The 19,103-nt window shown below is 32.1% G+C and overlaps 2 protein-coding genes across 4 annotated transcripts in view; one reads left to right on the top strand and one right to left on the bottom strand.

The window, feature by feature from the left end:
• The window catches only part of LOC101891648 (small ribosomal subunit protein uS9m), a 59,203-nt gene that overhangs the window by 9,595 nt on the left and 30,505 nt on the right, over positions 1–19,103 (top strand). The window lies entirely within an intron of this gene.
• LOC101891467 (transient receptor potential channel pyrexia) overlaps positions 867–19,103 on the bottom strand; it is a 42,981-nt gene continuing 24,744 nt past the window's right edge. The window contains exons 1-2 of one of the 3 annotated variants that reach the window (XM_011294058.3): positions 12,131–12,607; positions 867–4,475 (exon numbers count right to left, since the gene is read on the bottom strand). In XM_011294058.3, coding sequence (XP_011292360.1) covers positions 1,625–4,450 — 2,826 coding nt within the window. In that variant the 5' untranslated portion in view covers positions 4,451–4,475; positions 12,131–12,607 and the 3' untranslated portion in view covers positions 867–1,624. Of the gene's footprint in view, positions 4,476–11,993; positions 12,608–19,103 lie in introns of those variants that run through there. The other 2 variants (XM_011294057.3, XM_059121012.1) reach the window with 2 other exon arrangements.

Consider the following 19,103-nt stretch of genomic DNA (forward strand, 5'->3'; position numbering starts at 1 on the left):
ATTTATCGGATTTTATCGAAATTATAATCTTCCATTTCTACATCATTTCGTTGTTTAGTTTAGCTTTTTCAATATGATTATCATTCATAATGCATTTAAATGTCAAATATTCTAAAAAATTGAAAATTATGCATTTATCAGTAATTATCGAAAATATTTTTTTTAATTCCACATCTTTTCATTGATTAATTTGTTAATTTTTCAATAAGAACTGTTATATTGTGTTTGAAAGTCAAATATCCTCAGAAATTTTTAATTTTTTTTTTTTGTTTTATCGGTAATTATCGAAACTTATATTTTCAATTTCTGCATCTTTCCATTGTTTAATTAAAAAATTGAATTGTTTAATTTCTATTTTTTCAATATGATTATCATTCATAATGCATTTGAAAGTAAAATGTCCTCAAAATTTTGGAAAAATTTTAAATTTATCGGTAATTATCGACATTTATTTTATTAATTTCTACATCTTTTCATGCTTTTTGGCTTGAGGATTAATTTTAAAATGTTCTAATCCATATATTGGAAAATTAAATCCATAAAAAATGGAAAATTATTATATTTATCGGAATTTATCGAAATCAATTTTAATTACTTTTTATGGGGCATTTTTTGATTTGATTATTTTTGCAATAATAAATTTATCTTATTTAATGTTATTATTTTCAATTTGACTTTCAAATCCGCCATAATATATAAAAAATGAAATTTATCGGAATTTATCGAAATGGATTTCATTGATTATTTTTTATTTTTTTTAATCTAATTACTTTTCTGATAGTAAAATATACAATTTGGCTCTTAAATCCCATCTTATACATAACAAAATAACATTTATCGGAATTTATCAAAATTGATTTTTATTGAATTTTTTTGGGATTATTGAATTCAATCACTTTTGGGACAATAACATTTATTCTGTTTATGGGTAATCTTCTTTTGGGATTCCATATTCTTATAATATATGACAAGATACCATTTATCGGAATTTATCGAAATTAATTTCTTTGATTATTTTCCATTTTTTATTTATTCATTATTGTGGCAATTCAATTAAGTCCATTTTATCAATTATTTTATTTTTTGGCTCCCAAATTCCTCAAAGTTTATAACAAATTAACATTTATCGAAAATTATCGAAATTCATTTCATTGATTATTTTTCAATTTTTTTTATTTATTTACTTTTGTGACACTGTAATTAGTTCCATTTTATCGATTATTTTCATTTTGGCTTCCAAATTCCTCAAAGTTTATAAGAAAATATCATTTATCGAAAATTATCGAAATTAATTTCTTTGATTATTTTCTATTTTTTTTATTTATTAACTTTTGTGACACTTCAAATAATTCCATTTTATCGATTATTTTCATTTTGGCTCCCAAATTCCTCATAATTTCTGACAAAATAACATTTATCGAAAATTATCGAAATTAATTTCATTAATGATTTTCGATTTTTATATTTATTTACTTTTGTGACGGTTCAATGAATACCATTTTATCGTTCTTCTTTAATTTGGCTCCCCCATTCCTCATAATTTCTGACAAAATAACATTTATCGAAAATTATCGAAATTAATTTCTTGGTAATTTTTCAATTTTTTTATCTTCAATATTCAATATTATTTCCTTAAATTATTCTTCTGCTGATTCGAAATGACTATTAGCAACTTATCGATAACTTTGCTTGCCTGCTGTTGTTGCGTAATCAAAGCCTGTTTAAGTTCCTGAATTTCCTGTGTCAAGTATTCAATACGATCGGTGTTGTCATCGATTTTTGTGTTAATATTTGCCAAAACAGTGGCCTCAAAATCCTCCGGGGCATAGGGTGTACTCGGAGTGGTGGGTGTCTGTACCGATTCACTGTTGTATTTGTTTTTATACGACAAGTATGTGGCATCGGAATTCTTGGCCGAAATGGTGTGGCCAAAATGTTTACGCATTTTACCCACCTCATAGGCTTTCATGAGTATATCACGGGGTAGACGTTTTTCACTTGGGTTTAGGGGCTTTACGCACAACACCACACGATACGCCTGGGGCGAAACCAAGGCAGTGTAGTGCAGTAAATTGCGTAGCCAGGTGGGCAGATAACCATTGAATAGGGCCGATTCTATGTAGGAAATCAATTTCGTTTGCCGTACTAGTTTTGAGAGGCCCGCTGTCTTTTTGAGACCCTGAATATCATGGACCGCAATACCCACCAGGAGATTCATGAGAATTATGGTAACAAATAGTAGAAATAATACAAATGTAATTTGAGCACTAACTTCTAATAGGAAGGGAGGATCTTTACCATCCGGATCATTGATCAGCAGCGAGAGATCCTGTTCTCCAATCATCATGACCAGCACGGATATGAAACCCATAAAGGGATTCGCAAAGGAGGAGGAGGAGGGAAATATCACACAAAATGAAATGGTAAAACCAATCAACATACACGAATAGGCCATGAAGAGTTTGGCAAATTCACCCTGGACCCTGGTGTACATGGCCACATAGACATCGAATACCGGCAGCTGGCCAATCATCAACATGAGATTTGTCCAGCCCAGTAGCACCGCAAAGGCCCCAATGTGATTTTGAAACGTGTACGTTTTCTTCGTATACACATAGGAGATGAGAAAGACACTGGTTATGACAAACCATTCCATGATGTTCTCCACCTGGGTGACATAATGGCGAAATGAGGAATAGCCCGTTATGCCATAGAGTTTACGACATATCTCAACTATGGTTATGGCCACCAGGACACCCCATTGCATTTCCATGACAAAGGGATTGCTGCGCAACATATCACCCAGAATCGATTGCGACTGGCACAACTCCTGGGCCTGGATGGTGGAATTGTCATTGTTGCTAACATTGTAGCAATTATGGGCCAGGGCAGTGAGGACATAGATCGTAAGGAAAATCACAAAAATAAAACAAAATATCAAACGTCCGATATAATATTTTCTAATTTTACCCCATTTGATGTAGAGAAACGAAGAGCAGAGCGGATGTTCCAGGATCTCCTTTTGGCCCTCATCCACAAAGGTATTCAAATAACTAATCTCCCGTGGATGACAATGTTGCAGCAGCTGGCGAAAATCCAATTCTAATTCTACTTCACGATTAACCGGATCCTGGGAATGATGTAGGGTAATGGCGGCATCCAATTTCTGCCGTATCATGGCCACCGAGGCAGGGGTCTTGCGTGTTATGACATTCAAGGCACTGGTGCCTTTTTTCGATTTCGTAGTCACATCGGCACCATGATATATCAACATTTCCACACAAGGCGCCAAACCATCCAGGGCGGCCAAATGGAGGGCAGTAAAGCCATAGATATCCTTGTGATTGACATTCGCTCCCCATTGTATGAGCAGCTCCATGATGTCAAAGGCATTTTCCGATTTACCAATTGCCGCATGCAGCGGAGTGCGATGATCAAAATCCTCGGCATTGGGATCAGCATTGCCATTTCTCAGCAGGGATTCCACACACTCCAAGCTGGAGGTGCGAGCAGCCAAATGCAAGGCTGTAAATCCGCGATGATTTTTCAACTTGGCATCGGCTCCCTTGGCCAGCAGCAAATCCACACACTCCACATTACCCTCATCGGCAGCCAAGTGCAAGGCGGTGGATTCCTTCTCACGTATGCAAATCCGCACATTTGGATCAGCCCCGGGAGCTCTTAGCAATATTTCCAAACACTGGGCATTACCCAAATCGGCTGCCAAATGTATGGCATTTGTACCATTCGGTTTTAGGGAATTTACATCAGCTCCCTCATTGATAAACAATTGCAGGCACTCCAGGGCATTTGCCCTCACGGCACAATGCAGCAGACTCTCCTCACAATTCGGTTTGGTGGTATCAATCGAAATCTGGGCACCATTATTTATTAAATATTTCGCTGCCTCCGTACTATTCCCAAAGGCTGCACAATGCAAGGGCGTATAACATTTCGGCTGGAAATTAACATTCATACCCTTCTGGACCAGAAAATTCAACGTCGACAGGCAACCGCTGAATGCCCCCAAATGCATGGCCGATATGCCATTTTGATCACAAAAATTCAACTCAGCTCCAATGTCCAGCAGACTCTGCAACAGATCCCATCTCTTCAAGAATGCCGACCACAGATAACATAAATTCTTTTCGATTTGTGAGGCCGACTCAAAATGGGTCTTCGTATTATCTCCAATCACATTACCCTGTTCAATATCCTCGAAATAGCGTATACGGCCAGCGGCATTTTTCATCTGATCTATGAGGCTAATGCGCAACGTATCATTGCATATCTGTACGCTCAACTCACTGGTGGGTTCTTCGAAACTATCATACATACTGGGTGCACTTTCAGCTGGCGGCGATGGTCCACATTCCATATATTCAAATTCTCCTGGTGTCGGATATTGGGCTTCGATCATAGCATCGGTATTGTTACGCCATCTGACCATCAGATTGGGCGGTATGGATTTTAAGCTGCAATGGGAAGAGGATAATGAAATTAGATTTATATAACTTTTATGTAGAGAGGAAGAGAGGGAGAGAGAGAGAGAGAGAGAGGGAGAGATGCTCTATATGAGGTATAGTAATAGGTTAAGAGGAATCTATTTGAGGTTAGTTCTACATTGATTTGGGAACACAGTAACAAAGAAAACTACATAAAATTAGGTTAAGGTTAAGAAAGCTTTGCAGAATTCTAATCATGAGGTGTATTTAAAACATAAAAATAGGGACTTGAATTTAAAAAAAAAATTAAAATCAACTTTGAGGGTTGTAATTTTTTATACCCTCCATCATAGTATGGAGGTTATATTGAGTTTGTCATTCCGTTTGTAATACCTCGAAATATACATATTATTCTTGATCAGAGTGATTTTCACAGATGGACGGATATTGCTAAATCGACATAGAATTTTATCTATGTCGATTTAGCGATGTCCTTCCGTCTATGGAAAGCACTCTAGCTTCGGAACGAAATGAAGCAGGTTGATAAAATTTTACTCAAATGTATGTTAGGTCTGCAGGACTTTTTATATTGAAAATGGGCCATATAGGTACACGTTTTGGTATAGCCCCCATATAACGGTACCTCCCTATTTTCGGTATTTTGATAATTTTAGCTACATTATTCACCGGAATTGTTTCAAATTTGGTATTTGAAGTTCGTAATATATACTACACTCTAAGACAGAAAATTGGCTATGCATGTCCAGGTCTTCATCTAGCCCCCATATAACGACACCTCCCGAAATTCGGTATTTTGATGATTTTAGCGACATTATTCAATGGAATTGTTTCACATTTGGTATTTGAAGTTCCTAATGGATACTGCAGCCTATGACAAAAAATTGTCCGTGCATGTCCACGCCTTCGTATAGCCCTCATATAACGTCACCTTCCGATATTCGGTATTTTGATGGTTATAGCTACATTATTCACCCGAATTGTTTCAAATTTGGTATTTGAAGTTCGTAATAGAATCTACACCCTAAGACAGAAGATTGTCTATGCATGTCCAGGTCTTCATCTAGCCCCTTTGTACAGATACCTCCCGATATTCGGTATTTTGATGATTTTAGCTACATTATTTACCGGAATTGTTTCAAATGTGGTATTTGAAGTTCGTAATGGATACTACAGCCTATGACAGAAAATTGTCCGAGCAGGTCCACGTCTTCGTATAGCCCCATATAGTTGCATCGTCCTATTTTCGATATTTTGGTGATTTAAGCGATATTATCCACCGGAAATGATCCAAATTTGGCATTTGAAGTTCGAATTGGATATTACAGCCTAAGACAGAAAAGTTTTCAAGTTTCGCCTTTTAATATGGTAATGGCTTATGACAGAAAATTGTCTATGCAGGTCCAGGTCTTCGTATAGACCCGGTATTTTTAAGATTTTAACAGGATTTTTAACGAATTTTATTTTTTTATTTTTTTTTTTTGAAAATTGCCATATCCGTTCCAAATGATGGAGGGTATTCAAAGTTTGGCCCAGCCAAACTTACAATTTTTTTCTTGTTAATCCTAAAAGTATGCTTTAAAAAAATACATTTTTGATCAGCACATAATTCTTTGATATATCCTGTCCGTTGAGATTATGAATGAGGTCACATTATTTAGAGCTTCGGAAATTGGAAAAATAAGTTCGTATCACGTCAAAGACGATATACTCCCCATATTCAGTATTTCAAAGGTTTCAGTCGAAAACGAATTGACAGCAATTTGGCATTTTCAATTCTCAGTAAATGGACAATTTTTCTAAAAAAAATATAATTTTGATATAGACTCTGTTTTTGGAACAATTCACCTGCATCTTAAAGAAAAAATTGAATGCTTTTTGGAATATTGAGTTTTTTTTTTTTTTTTTTTTGGTGTCCACGGAACCCTTAGGTCTCTAATTCAGTTATCAACGGCTTTCACTTTCCCTCATGGCCAAGGTCATAATGACATTTGTGTATTCATTTAAGATCTCCTTCCGAACTGTTTGAACTGGTTTAAGAATATGAATATTTTATCGTCAACCAATCAGCCATCAAATATTATTCTCATCTTATGGTTCGGAATTATTAAAATTTATTTTTATTAATTAATAAATTTTAGTTTTATGCAAAGGGTGCAGTTTAGGACCCACCCTACCCGTGACATAAATTTGGAGAAATATATATTTTAAGAATCCTACATTCTCTCTTAAATTTAGATTTAATACAACAATTTTGGGGAGACAATTATAAAGTGTTTGGAGTATGACAAAATCACGATCATCATTAAGACGTATGGACAAACTTGGAATTCATAAGGATACAACATATATTCTTCCGCATTTCATGTGTTCGATATTAGAATGTAAATTGCCAACATAGAGCCATCAAATTTTAGATTTATTTTTCACATTTTTGGATTGGAAAAGTTAATTTTTTTTGCCACTGGGCCCCCGAAATTTTTTTCCTACATTGACTTTTTACGTTTCATTTTCAATATTTCCACCCCAATAAACCTTAATTTTATTTGCATCAAAATTTCCGATTGCAAAAAAAAAATCAACTGTCTCTCTTCTTTTATCGAACGTGTTGAAATCGCACTTTTGGCCATTGCGCCACTTTGTATATTCATATGCCGACTCGGACATATGAATGACTGCATGTGTGTGGTTGTGTATAAATGTTAATGTATTACATGACCTTGTAATAAATTAAATTCTTAATTTTAATTCAACTTCCCCCCTTTCCCCTCTCCTCCCCTCTGCTGTGATAATCTGTCTTGTAAGGTAATAACAAGAAATTAAATGGCAGCAGGTCTTGAGTTAAAAAAAATATCCAAACAAGAATCCAAGAACAACATTGTAATAAATTATTAATATTTAAGAGGACGGGTCGTTCAGTGAATAAAAAGTAAAATTTCGGAGGAAGAAGTACGAAGTTTTTTAACTCTTTTATCAAAATTAAGTTTCGACAATGTCTTCATATAAAATTATTAGGTTCTTTCTTTCTGAAATACCGAAAGTAAGATTTCGATGTTAACCAACTTAAAAGAGTGTAAATCAAATTAAAATTATGAGCAATTCAACGGTCCTAAAATCTGGTCCTATTTATACCAGTAAGTACGGGTACTGAAACCTCCCATTGTGAAGGCACAGCTCATTCGAATAGGAATTGTGGCTAAATCATTGAAAGTACCGAAAATCCAGAGACATCGACTTATATGGGATTAAACCAACTGAGGCATGATACAAACGTTTCTTGTTCAAGAATTCACAGATTATGTACTAAATGGGGCCTCGGACGAAGCAGAAATTGATTAACTAAATTTGAAGCATAGTGTAAAGAGCTTATGCCAAATCGACATTATTTCCGCCCTATGGCTAACAAGTAATAAAGCAGTAAGTTCGGTCGAGCCGAACTTTGAATACAAATACGAAATATTAAACCTTTCCCGCAAATAATGTCGCTAAAATCATCAAAATACCGAATATAAGGGAGGTACAGATACATGGGGGCTATACGAAGACCTGGACCTGCACAGACAATTTTCTGTTATAGGCTGTAGTATCCATTAGGAACTCCAAATACAAAATATGAAATAATTCCAGTGAATAATGTTCCTAATATCATCAAAATACCGAATATCGGAAGGTACCGTCGTATGGGGGTTATACGATATCGTGGACCTATAAAGACAATTCTCCTCCAAGCGGTAAAGTGCTTAGAAAGAACTTCATGTGAGGTATATGATATCGTGGACCTATATAGATATTTCTCTTCCAGGGGGTAAAGTACTCCGAGGGAACTCCTTCTATGGATTTTCCGACAATTTTATTAAAAAAAAAATGGATAAAATAAAAAATAACGAATATCTGGGATTCCGTTATATGGGTGCTATACGATATAGCCCATCTTCGAACATGACCTGCCTGCAGACAAAAGACTGATCTGTGCAAAATTTTAGCTTCCTATTTTAATTCGTTTTGCCTCTAGCGTGATTGCAACAGACGAGCAGACGGTCGGCCGGACGGACAGGGCTGAATCGTTTTAGAATTTTCAATGACATCCAGTTCTCCATAAATTTGGTTCTTTTAATTACATTCAAGACCTCTCAAATTGTTTTACGAATTTTCCGGAGTCATTCAGTGTCAAAAACCCATAAATTTGAATTTTTCATGAATATTTTCAAGGCCTCTAAATTTGAATTTTTAAAAATATTTCCAGAGGTATCTAGAGCTTCATAAATGTGGATTTTTTAAAATATTTTTAAGCCCCTTCAGAGCTTCTATCCACAGCTCCATAAATATAGATTTTTAAGTTTTTCGCGAATATTTTCAGATCTCTAAAAATGTGGATTTTTGGAGAATACATTCCAGACCTCCTACAGTGAATATTTATGAATTTTTCCATGGACATCTGGAGCTCTAGAAATTTTTTTAACCATATTTTCACGAACCTTCAGTTCAAAGAATATTGTTTTTAATTTTTTCCAAAAATATTCTGAGTCCCTTCTGAACTCAATAAATGTGATTTTTTTAAGAATATTTTCAAGTCTCCCTCAGAGCTCCATAAATGTGGATATTTGGGGATTTTATATTTTCAAGGCCAAAGGGAATTTTTAAGAATATTTCCAAGGACATTCAAGGCCTCTAAACGTGAATTTTAAACAATATTTTCAGGCCCCTCTAGATCTCCAGAAATATGGATTTTTAGAGAATATTTGCTAGTGAATTATTTTTGGACATATTTTTGGTTTTTTCCCTAGAATATTCTGAGCTCATAAACATGGTCTCTGTTGAGAAAGACTTCAAGTACCTCCTGAGCTCCATATATGTGATTTTTTATGAATATTTTCCAGCCTCCCTCAGAGTTTCATAAATAGTGATTTTTTAAGAATATTTCCAAGAGCTCCATAATTGCGGATATTTGAAGATTTTTCAAGAATATTTTGGATTCCTCTTAACGTGAATTTTTAAGAATATTTCCAAGGACATTCAAGGCCTCTAAACGTGAATTTTGAAGCATATTTTCAAGACTCCCCAAATGTTCTGAAAAAAGAATTTTTAAGAATTTTTCTGAGCCATAAATGTGGATTTGTCAACACATTTTCGAGACCACTTTACGATTTTTCCAGATTTTTTTAATATTTACAAGATCTCCCAACGTGAATTTTTAGGAACGTTTCAGGCACATACAGGACTTCAAAAATGTTAATTTTAAACATATTTCCAAGCTCTCTCTCTAGAGCTTCAGAAATTTTATAAGAATATTTTCATGGTCCTCAAGGTCTCCAGAAACATATTTTTTTAAGAATGTATTCTGATTCCTTCAGATCTCCAGAAAGGTGGGGTTTGGACAAATATTTTCCAGCCTACCCAGAGCTCTATAAATGTGTGTTTTAAGAGTATTTACAAGCTCCTTTAGGTCTCCATAAACATTGATTTGAATATTTAAGGTTCAATTTTAGAATTTTTTAAAATTATACATGTTTTTTTATTGAATAGCGGGTAACTTGGTTGCCTTGCCCCCTAAATCTGCAAATATTTATTTATTTGTTTTAAAAATTTGCTTTTTCAATAGAAGGCCCGGCCGAACTGTTTACTTGTTTTTTGTTTGTTTCTTTCTTTCTTTTTTTTGGTTATATTTTAGTTATGAATCAATAATTTATGTTTTCAAAATATTCCACCACCAATTTTGTGTTAAAATATCCATTGATTTTATTGGTGTTATTATTTTAAAACTGGTTGCGATTATAAATATGTTAATAACTTTTTTTCTTTCTTTTGACATTTTTTTCGTTTGATTCGGAGTCTTCTGATTGCGATATACACCACTACCATATTAAGATTTATTAAATATGACGATTCTCAAACACCATATTAAGATTTTTAATTTCTAATTATTGATTTTTTTTTTTAATAAAAATTTTGAAATTATTGTAATCTTCAAAATTTATCATTTTTTTTCTCAGAATTCAATTTTTTATATTATTTAATTAATTAATTTATTTTTTAGTCTAAACGTTTTTTTTTAATTTTTGTACTACTTAAATATTATTTTTTATTATATTTAATATTTTTTATATTTTTTCCAACACCTGGGAATTCTATAAAAAAATTCTGAAAATTAAAATTATTTTTAAAATTAAAATTTGACTATTCGAATTCTATTTAATTTCATATATATATATATATATATATATATATATATATATATATATATATATATATATATATATATATATATATATATATATATATATTTTTTTTTTTTTTTTCAATCCAACAAATTATTCATTTTTCTCATTATTTAAATATTATTTTTTATTTTTAATGTATTTCGGAATTCTACTAAAAAATTCTGAAAATTATAATAGTTTTCAAAATTATTTATATTTTTTCACTATTTGACTTTTATTTAATTTCATATTTTTTTTTCAATCCATGAAATTATTCATTTTTTCGCTTTTTTTAAATCCTTTTTTTATTTTTTAATGCATTTGGAAATTCTACTCAAAAATTAAATAATTGAAAATTATTATAATTTTCAAAATTATTCATATTTTTTGTCACTGTTCGAATTTTATTTAATTTCAATTGTTTTTAAAACCAACAAATTATTAATTTTTTCTCATTATTTAAATATTATTTTTTTATAATTTTTCTCATAAATTTTATAATTCTTCTCAAAAATTATGAAAATTATAATAATTTTCAAAATTATTCATATTTTTTCACTATTTAATTTCATATATTTTTTTTTCAATCCAGCAAATTATTAATTTTTTCTCATTATTTAAATATTTTTTTTTTAATTTTTAAGGCATTTGTGAAGTCTTTTCAAAAATTCTGAAAATTATAATAAGTTTCAAAATTATTCATATTTTTTCACTATTCGAATTTTATTTAATATTTTTCAATTAATATTTTTTCAATCAAACAAATTATTAATTTTTTCCTCATTTGTTAAATATTTTTTTTTAATTTTTAAGGCATTTGGGAATGCTACTCAAAAATTATGAAAATTATGATAATTTTCAAAATTTAATTTCAAGAAAATTATTAATATTTTTTACAATTTAATTTTTTTGTTATTTTTTTTTTCTCAAACACCTGGACATTGCAAAGAGTTTGAAAAACCAGTCGATTTTTTCACACACCATTAGATAGATTCCAAAAAAAGAATTTGAATATAATTTAGTTAGATTACAACAACTACAACAAATATTTAGTGGCAGTGAAGTTGAAATGAATAAATTTTGGTGCCAACAAAAACCAAAAAAAAAAAAAAAAGTGAGAGGAAGCGCCAGAGTTGCGATCGAACACAAATTTGTATGCACAATTCCATTTTAGTTAAAGAATTTAATTTCGGATTCAAATTTGTCGTTTTTTAATAACACTACACAAAACTACGCTCTACTGGGGTGAGGTGAAAGGTGGTTTGGTATTTTTTTTAATTTAATTAAAATTATTTAATTGATAAAATAAAAAAATAAAAACTGGACACTATACATTGATTCAAGCCATATCCATGGATGCTCCCAATGCGATAAAGTATGTTCTAATTTCATTTCAAAATTAACACAGAATCATAAAAAACAACAACAACAACAATGAAATATGATAACAACAAAACTGAGATAACGCACACAAGTTAACTTTTTTTCGGTTGTTTTAAAATAATTTTCGATTTTTATTTTCAAATTGATTTTGGATTGCTCACAACGTTTGGGAAAGTTTTAAGAGGCGCCTGCGTACTTTTTTGTTTTGTTTTCCAAAATATTTTTAATTTGTTTTTCTTTTCTGTTTTTTTTTTTTTTTGTTGCTCAAATCAAAATTTTCTCGCTTTTATTTTCCGTTCACAGTCTGTCAATTGAATTTTTTGCGTTGGCGCATTGTTTAGTGTTCTCGCTTCGCTTCGTCATGTGATGATGATGACTCGTTTTGCGTATTTCCGTTTTCTAGACATCTTTTCCAACCGTTTTCAGTGTCTGTTTGAATTCAACTGATATTGAATTTTCAGGGGATTTCGAATTTGAACCTGAGCTGAGAGAGCATTCACTCAGCGTCGCTTGACTTGCTCTCTACAGAGATTTTTGCACAAATCTGAAATCGGTAACACAAAAAAGCCAACAACTCTGAACCGGACAAATTAAACGCCAAGAATCACACCAAAAAAAAAAAACGATCGATTGATGGTTAAAAACAATAACAACAACAAAAATAAACAAATTTGGAGAGCCACCAAACACGAATTTTAGTTGACAACATCAGCAACAAGCAACGAAGCGCCAAGTGAATGAGACACCTTTTCTCCTCCCCTTCCAACCATCAACAGCAAGACTAAACGACAGACAAGCTGGCACAAAATCTGGCTTAAATATCACACCGAGAGATTGTTGTTTTTTTCTGAATTTTTGTGCCAAAATGTAAATGGAGGGTGGTATGAAAAGGGGGGTTTAGAGAGGAAAAAGTAGACTTGGATTAAAAATATTTGAATTGGAAAAAGACAGCGATTGGATATCGTAAATTTTACAACAGAGTCTAGGCTTGGAAATAATCTTCGATTTATATTTTGGAAAGTTGGGACTTAAAACCTAAAAAATGTTAGTTCAAAATTCTTCAATAAGACATGCGGGTTTTCTGGGCATTTGTACTAAAAGGGTACAAAAATAACTAAAACCTACTAAAAAATTAATAGATTGTTTGAAAAAACGATATCAGCTAAAATTTTGAAGTGCAGTATAGGTGTACCAAAGGATTTTTGGAAATTCAAACTTTAAAGTCCCAATAAGTACAAAAAGGGTACGAAATGTACTAAAATGTATTAAAAATTGAAAATTGTTGTACTGGACAAACGGAATGAGCTAGAATTCTGAATCTTTGGAATGAAAACCACAAATGGTGTGCAGGATAGGTAATACCAAAGGATTTCTGGAAATTCGAACTTTAAAGTCATGAAAAGTACTTAAAGGATGCGAAATGTACTAAAAATCCAATACTTGGTTTGGACAAACATAATAAGCTGGAATTTTCAAATTTTGGAATGACAACCCCAAATGGAGTGCAGGATATATGTACCAAAAGGATTTTTGGAAATTGAAACTTTAAAGCCTAGAAAAGTACTTAAAGGATACGAAAGGTACTAAAATGTAGTAAAAATTGAAGACTTTGTATTGGACAAACGGAATGAGCTGGAATTCTGAAATTTTAGAATGAGAACCACAAATGGAGTCCATGATAGGTGTACTAAAGTATTTTTTGGGAATTCGAACTGTAAGGTTACGAAAAGTTCGAAAATGTTACTAAACTTCTAAAATGGTACAATTTGATATGATGTAAACTTATAGAGTTAACAACTTGAAATTCGGTATGAGAATCAAGGTTGGAAGATTGGTAAATTTGATATTAAAGCTTATTTTGGAAATCTGTACTAAGTGCGCGAACTGTACTAAACTGTACTAAATTTGGAACAATTTGAAATTGGGTGAACAGATAGTGGTTGAAATTTGGAAAATTGGTATTAAGGACAGCGGTTCATGTGTAACCTCGACATATGGAGGTGGTCTCGGAAATGTGTACGATAATTGTACGAAAAGTTCTAAATGGTACTCAATTTGGTATTGGATGAGGGGATAGATCTTTAATTCTGAAATTTTGTATGGATGTCGCTGTTGGTGTCTGTGGTTAAGAAATGAAGTGGTTTTGGAAATACGCACTAAAATTGTACGAAAAGTACTAAATAGTATTACATTTGTTTTTCGGTAAAGAGATAGAACTGGAATCTCAAAATTTAATGTTGAGGTATCTGGAATTGAGATATGGAGGTGATTTTGGAAATGTGTACAATAATTGTATGAACTGTACAAAATGGTACTAAATTTGTGACAGTCTGGTTTATGTTAAACGGATGCAGCTGGAATTTTAAAATGTTGTATTGAAGCCCCTGTTGGTGGTAGATTTATGATAAAGAGGTGGTTTTGCAAATGTGGCCTACAAGTGAACGAAAAGTACTAAATAGTACTGTATTTGGTACAATTTGGTATTGGGTGAAGAGCTAGTACTTGAAATTTGGAAATTTGGTATTAGGGTCTCTGTTCATGTGTAGCCTGGACATATGGAGGTGGTGTCGAAGGGTGTACCATAATTGTACGACAAGTACTAAATGGTACCAAAATTTGGTATTGGGTGAAGGGATAGAATCTTGAAATCCTCAAATTGTATATTGAGGTATATGTTGGTATCTGGGGTTCATATATAGAGTTGGTTTTGGAAATATCACAATAATTATACAAAATGTACTAAATGGTACTATGTTTGGTATTGGGAGAAGGGATAAAGATATAATTCTGAAATTTGACATTTAGATTAGTGATGGTATTTGTGTTTGAGATTCGGCGGTGGTTTTAAAATTCGTCCTATACTTGTACGAAAATTACTAAATTGTACTAAATTGTGTAAAGGAATAGAGCTGGAATCCCGAAATTTGATATTGAGGTCTCTATAGGTATCTAGGATTTTAGTGTTCTCTGTTGATATCTAAGATTGAGATATGGATATGGCTTTGTAAATGTTTCCTATATTTGTTCGAAAAGTACAAAATAGTACTAAATTTGGTATTGGGTGAAGGAATAGAGCTGGAATCCCGAAATTTGATTTTGAGATCTCTGTTGGTATCTGATGCTGAGATATGAAGCTAATTTTAAAAGTTTGTACTATAATTGTAGGAAACGTATTAAGTTTAGTATTGGCGAAGGAATAGAGCTGAGCTACTAAATTCAGTATTGGGTCAAGAGATAGAGGTGGAATCCCGAAATTGGTTATTGAGGTCTCTGTTGGGGTCTGGTGGTGGTTTTGCAAATTCGAAATATAACTATTCGAAAAGTACTAAATGGTACTTATTTTGAATCCCTGTTGGTCTTTAGAATAGAGAGATGTCGATTGTTTTGGATATATGTTACTAAATTTTTGGTACTGAGTGAAGGGATAGGGCTGAAATCCGGAAATTTTATATTGATGTGATTGTTGGTTTCTCAGGGTTTCCATGCGGAGACATTGAAATAGTTTTGTACCGAAAAATTAAATTTGTGTCCATGGTTTTACTAAAATCCTACTCGGCAAACTTGAAACTGAAAGACCTTGAAAGTCTGAAAATTTAGTACGATGTATGAAGTTTTGATTAAAAAATGCTAAAATCATCAAAATGCCGAATATAGGGAGGTAGTACTATATGGAGGCTATAAGAAAACATGAACCTGCACGGACAATTTTCTTTCATAGGCTGTAGTATCCATTACGAACTTCATATACCAAATTTGAAACATTTCCGGTGAATAATGTCGCTTAAATCACTAAAATATCGAAAATAGGTAGGTACCAGTATATGGAGGCTATACGAGGTGTTGCAGATGGAATGACAAACTTAATATACCCTCCAAACTACTTGGAACGAATATAATTATTTAACGTGGACTTTTTGGTGACGTTCATTTGGATCGCCTAAAAGTATGCTTTAAATGCTATGTATATGCTTTAATGCTAACTATAAAATGTGAAAAACTCACTTTACATATGACTCTAACATTATGTGTGAACTGGCATTTAGCAATAACAATGAAATTTCGAGAAAAAAATATGGAACATGTCGGATTTTTTTTTTTTTTTTTTTGGAAATTTTTAAATAGGGTCTCCATGCTACCGCAGTAGTATTGAATATATTTTTGTGACAAAAACGAAAATCAAATCTATATTTAGAGCACAAATCTAATATTGTTTGTTTGTATACACAATTGATTTGCATCCGTTTTCGTTGACTTCCTATAAATGCCATTTCAGATAGGGCCCTCATGACGTCAAATTTTGGTTTATAAACCCCATACTACCTACGCAAAATCTAATTATACATGATTTCATGTGTTGTTATAACATATTAATTATTTTCCCCATATTATTCCTATAATTTACACATCGGCATTGTGGATCCCCAAAAATAGCCAATGCAAACAATGGACTTTACATCATTTGTTAAATCATATGATTTAAGAGAGACAGACCACCGTGCCAAAAATTGACATAAAAAAATAACTGTCAATGAGCCCTCCAGCTCTATGAATCATATCTGGAATTTGACAATAAATTATAATTTATTGTCAACACGTAGAAAAAAATCCAAACTCCAAACGGAGGAGAAAAGCTGCTGGACCTGTCATTGAAAAATAAACCTGGCATCCATAATTGGTTTCGTATACGCTAATAATTAATTTCAACAAAATAATAATATTAAATATGAAAGAGGCGAAGTAAGAAATCTCACCGAATTTTTAATGCAAATATCCCAACAAGTTGCTGTCCCCCTCCCTCCAGCTGAAATATAATATCCACTCATAAAAATAAATATCATTTATCTATTTCGTATTTTCAATATTTCGCGGAATTTAATTTTTTTTCTTTCTTTTTCAAAATAGACAAAATCCTATAATTATCATAATAATAGAAGATGAATTATTTGTTTTTTGAAATGGTCCAAAATTCAAGTCTAAAGTTCCCATAAACAATACAAGAGTGGATTGTGTTCAATAAAAAATAACAAAAAAAAAATAATTATACAATTCCCAGAAAGTCTGGTTTATTTTGATTGGACATTGGAATTTTGATGATGGTTTTCTGGGAATCTGCAAAACAGTAAAATCACCAGGAGAAGACTTAAGAGGTTTGTGCTTATTTTAGGAATTGATTTTTTTCAACAATTAATTAAAAAAAAAAACTTCAAAGAAACATTGGTTGTACTGGCCGTTCAGGATCATAATTTCTAGCTTCTATGTTGTCTCACAGTCTTATAAACATCCATCCCATATATTCGAATCCGAATATCGAATTAATTGGTAATTTTAAGCGTAGTTTTTATAAAAAAATATTATTTCTTCAAATTTGCACAACGAATAGGTTACACAAGGTACGAAAAAGATCCCTTAGCGTTGCCATATTCGCAAATCATTTTTTTTTTCAATTCAAATCATGATTGGAAGAATAATCTCTGAAGAAAAATTTTTTCCGTGGCAATAGAATTCCATGCGGATATTAAAAATTCCAAATATGATTTCATGTGTTGGTATAACATATTAATTATTTCCCCCATATTATTCCTATAATTTACACATCGACATTGTGGACCCCCAAAAATAGCGAACGCAAACAATGGATTTTACGTCATTTGTTAAATCATATGATTTAAGAGAGACAGACCACCATGCCAAAAATTGACATAAAAAAATAACTGTCAATGAGCCCTCCAGCTCTATGAATCATATCTGGAATTTGACAATAAATTATAATTTATTGTCAACACGTAGAAAAAAATCCAAACTCCAAACGGAGGAGAAAAGCTGCTGGACCTGTCATTGAAAAATAAACCTGGCATCCATAATTGGTTTCGTATACGCTAATAATTAATTTCAACAAAATAATAATATTAAATATGAAAGAGGCGATGTAAGAAATCTCACCGAATTTTTAATGCAAATATCCCAACAAGTTGCTGTCCCCCTCCCTCCAGCTGAAATATAATATCCACTCATAAAAATAAATATCATTTATCTATTTCGTATTTTCAATATTTCGCGGAATTTAATTTTTTTTCTTTCTTTTTCAAAATAGACAAAATCCTATAATTATCATAATAATAGAAGATGAATTATTTGTTTTTTGAAATGGTCCAAAATTCAAGTCTAAAGTTCCCATAAACAATACAAGAGTGGATTGTGTTCAATAAAAAATAACAAAAAAAAAATAATTATACAATTCCCAGAAAGTCTGGTTTATTTTGATTGGACATTGGAATTTTGATGATGGTTTTCTGGGAATCTGCAAAACAGTAAAATCACCAGGAGAAGACTTAAGAGGTTTGTGCTTATTTTAGGAATTGATTTTTTTCAACAATTAATTAAAAAAAAAAACTTCAAAGAAACATTGGTTGTACTGGCCGTTCAGGATCATAATTTCTAGCTTCTATGTTGTCTCACAGTCTTATAAACATCCATCCCATATATTCGAATCCGAATATCGAATTAATTGGTAATTTTAAGCGTAGTTTTTATAAAAAAATATTATTTCTTCAAATTTGCACAACGAATAGGTTACACAAGGTACGAAAAAGATCCCTTAGCGTTGCCATATTCGCAAATCATTTTTTTTTTCAATTCAAATCATGATTGGAAGAATAATCTCTGAAGAAAAATTTTTTCCGTGGCAATAGAATTCCATGCGGATATTAAAAATTCCAAACTTCTACGTTGCTCCAAAGACTTATCAGCATCCAACACGCATATTCGGATCCCAATACCAAAAGTTAATTGATTTAAGATTTTTAAGAAACAAATGCACATAAAGCGGTTAAAATTTGCACAACAAATAGGTTACACAAGGTACGAAAAAGATCCCTAAGCGTTGCCATATTGGCAAATCATTTTTTTTTTTTTCAATTCTTCATGATTGGAAGACTAATCTCTGAAGAAAAATGTTTTCCGTGGCAATAGAATTCCATGCGGATATTAAAAATTCCAAACTTATGCGTTGCTCCAAATACTTATCAGCATCCATATATTCGTATCCTAATATCAAAAGTTT

The sequence above is a fragment of the Musca domestica genome, unplaced genomic scaffold, assembly GCF_030504385.1.
Source record: "Musca domestica strain aabys unplaced genomic scaffold, Musca_domestica.polishedcontigs.V.1.1 180, whole genome shotgun sequence".
Taxonomy (NCBI): Eukaryota; Metazoa; Arthropoda; class Insecta; order Diptera; family Muscidae; genus Musca; species Musca domestica.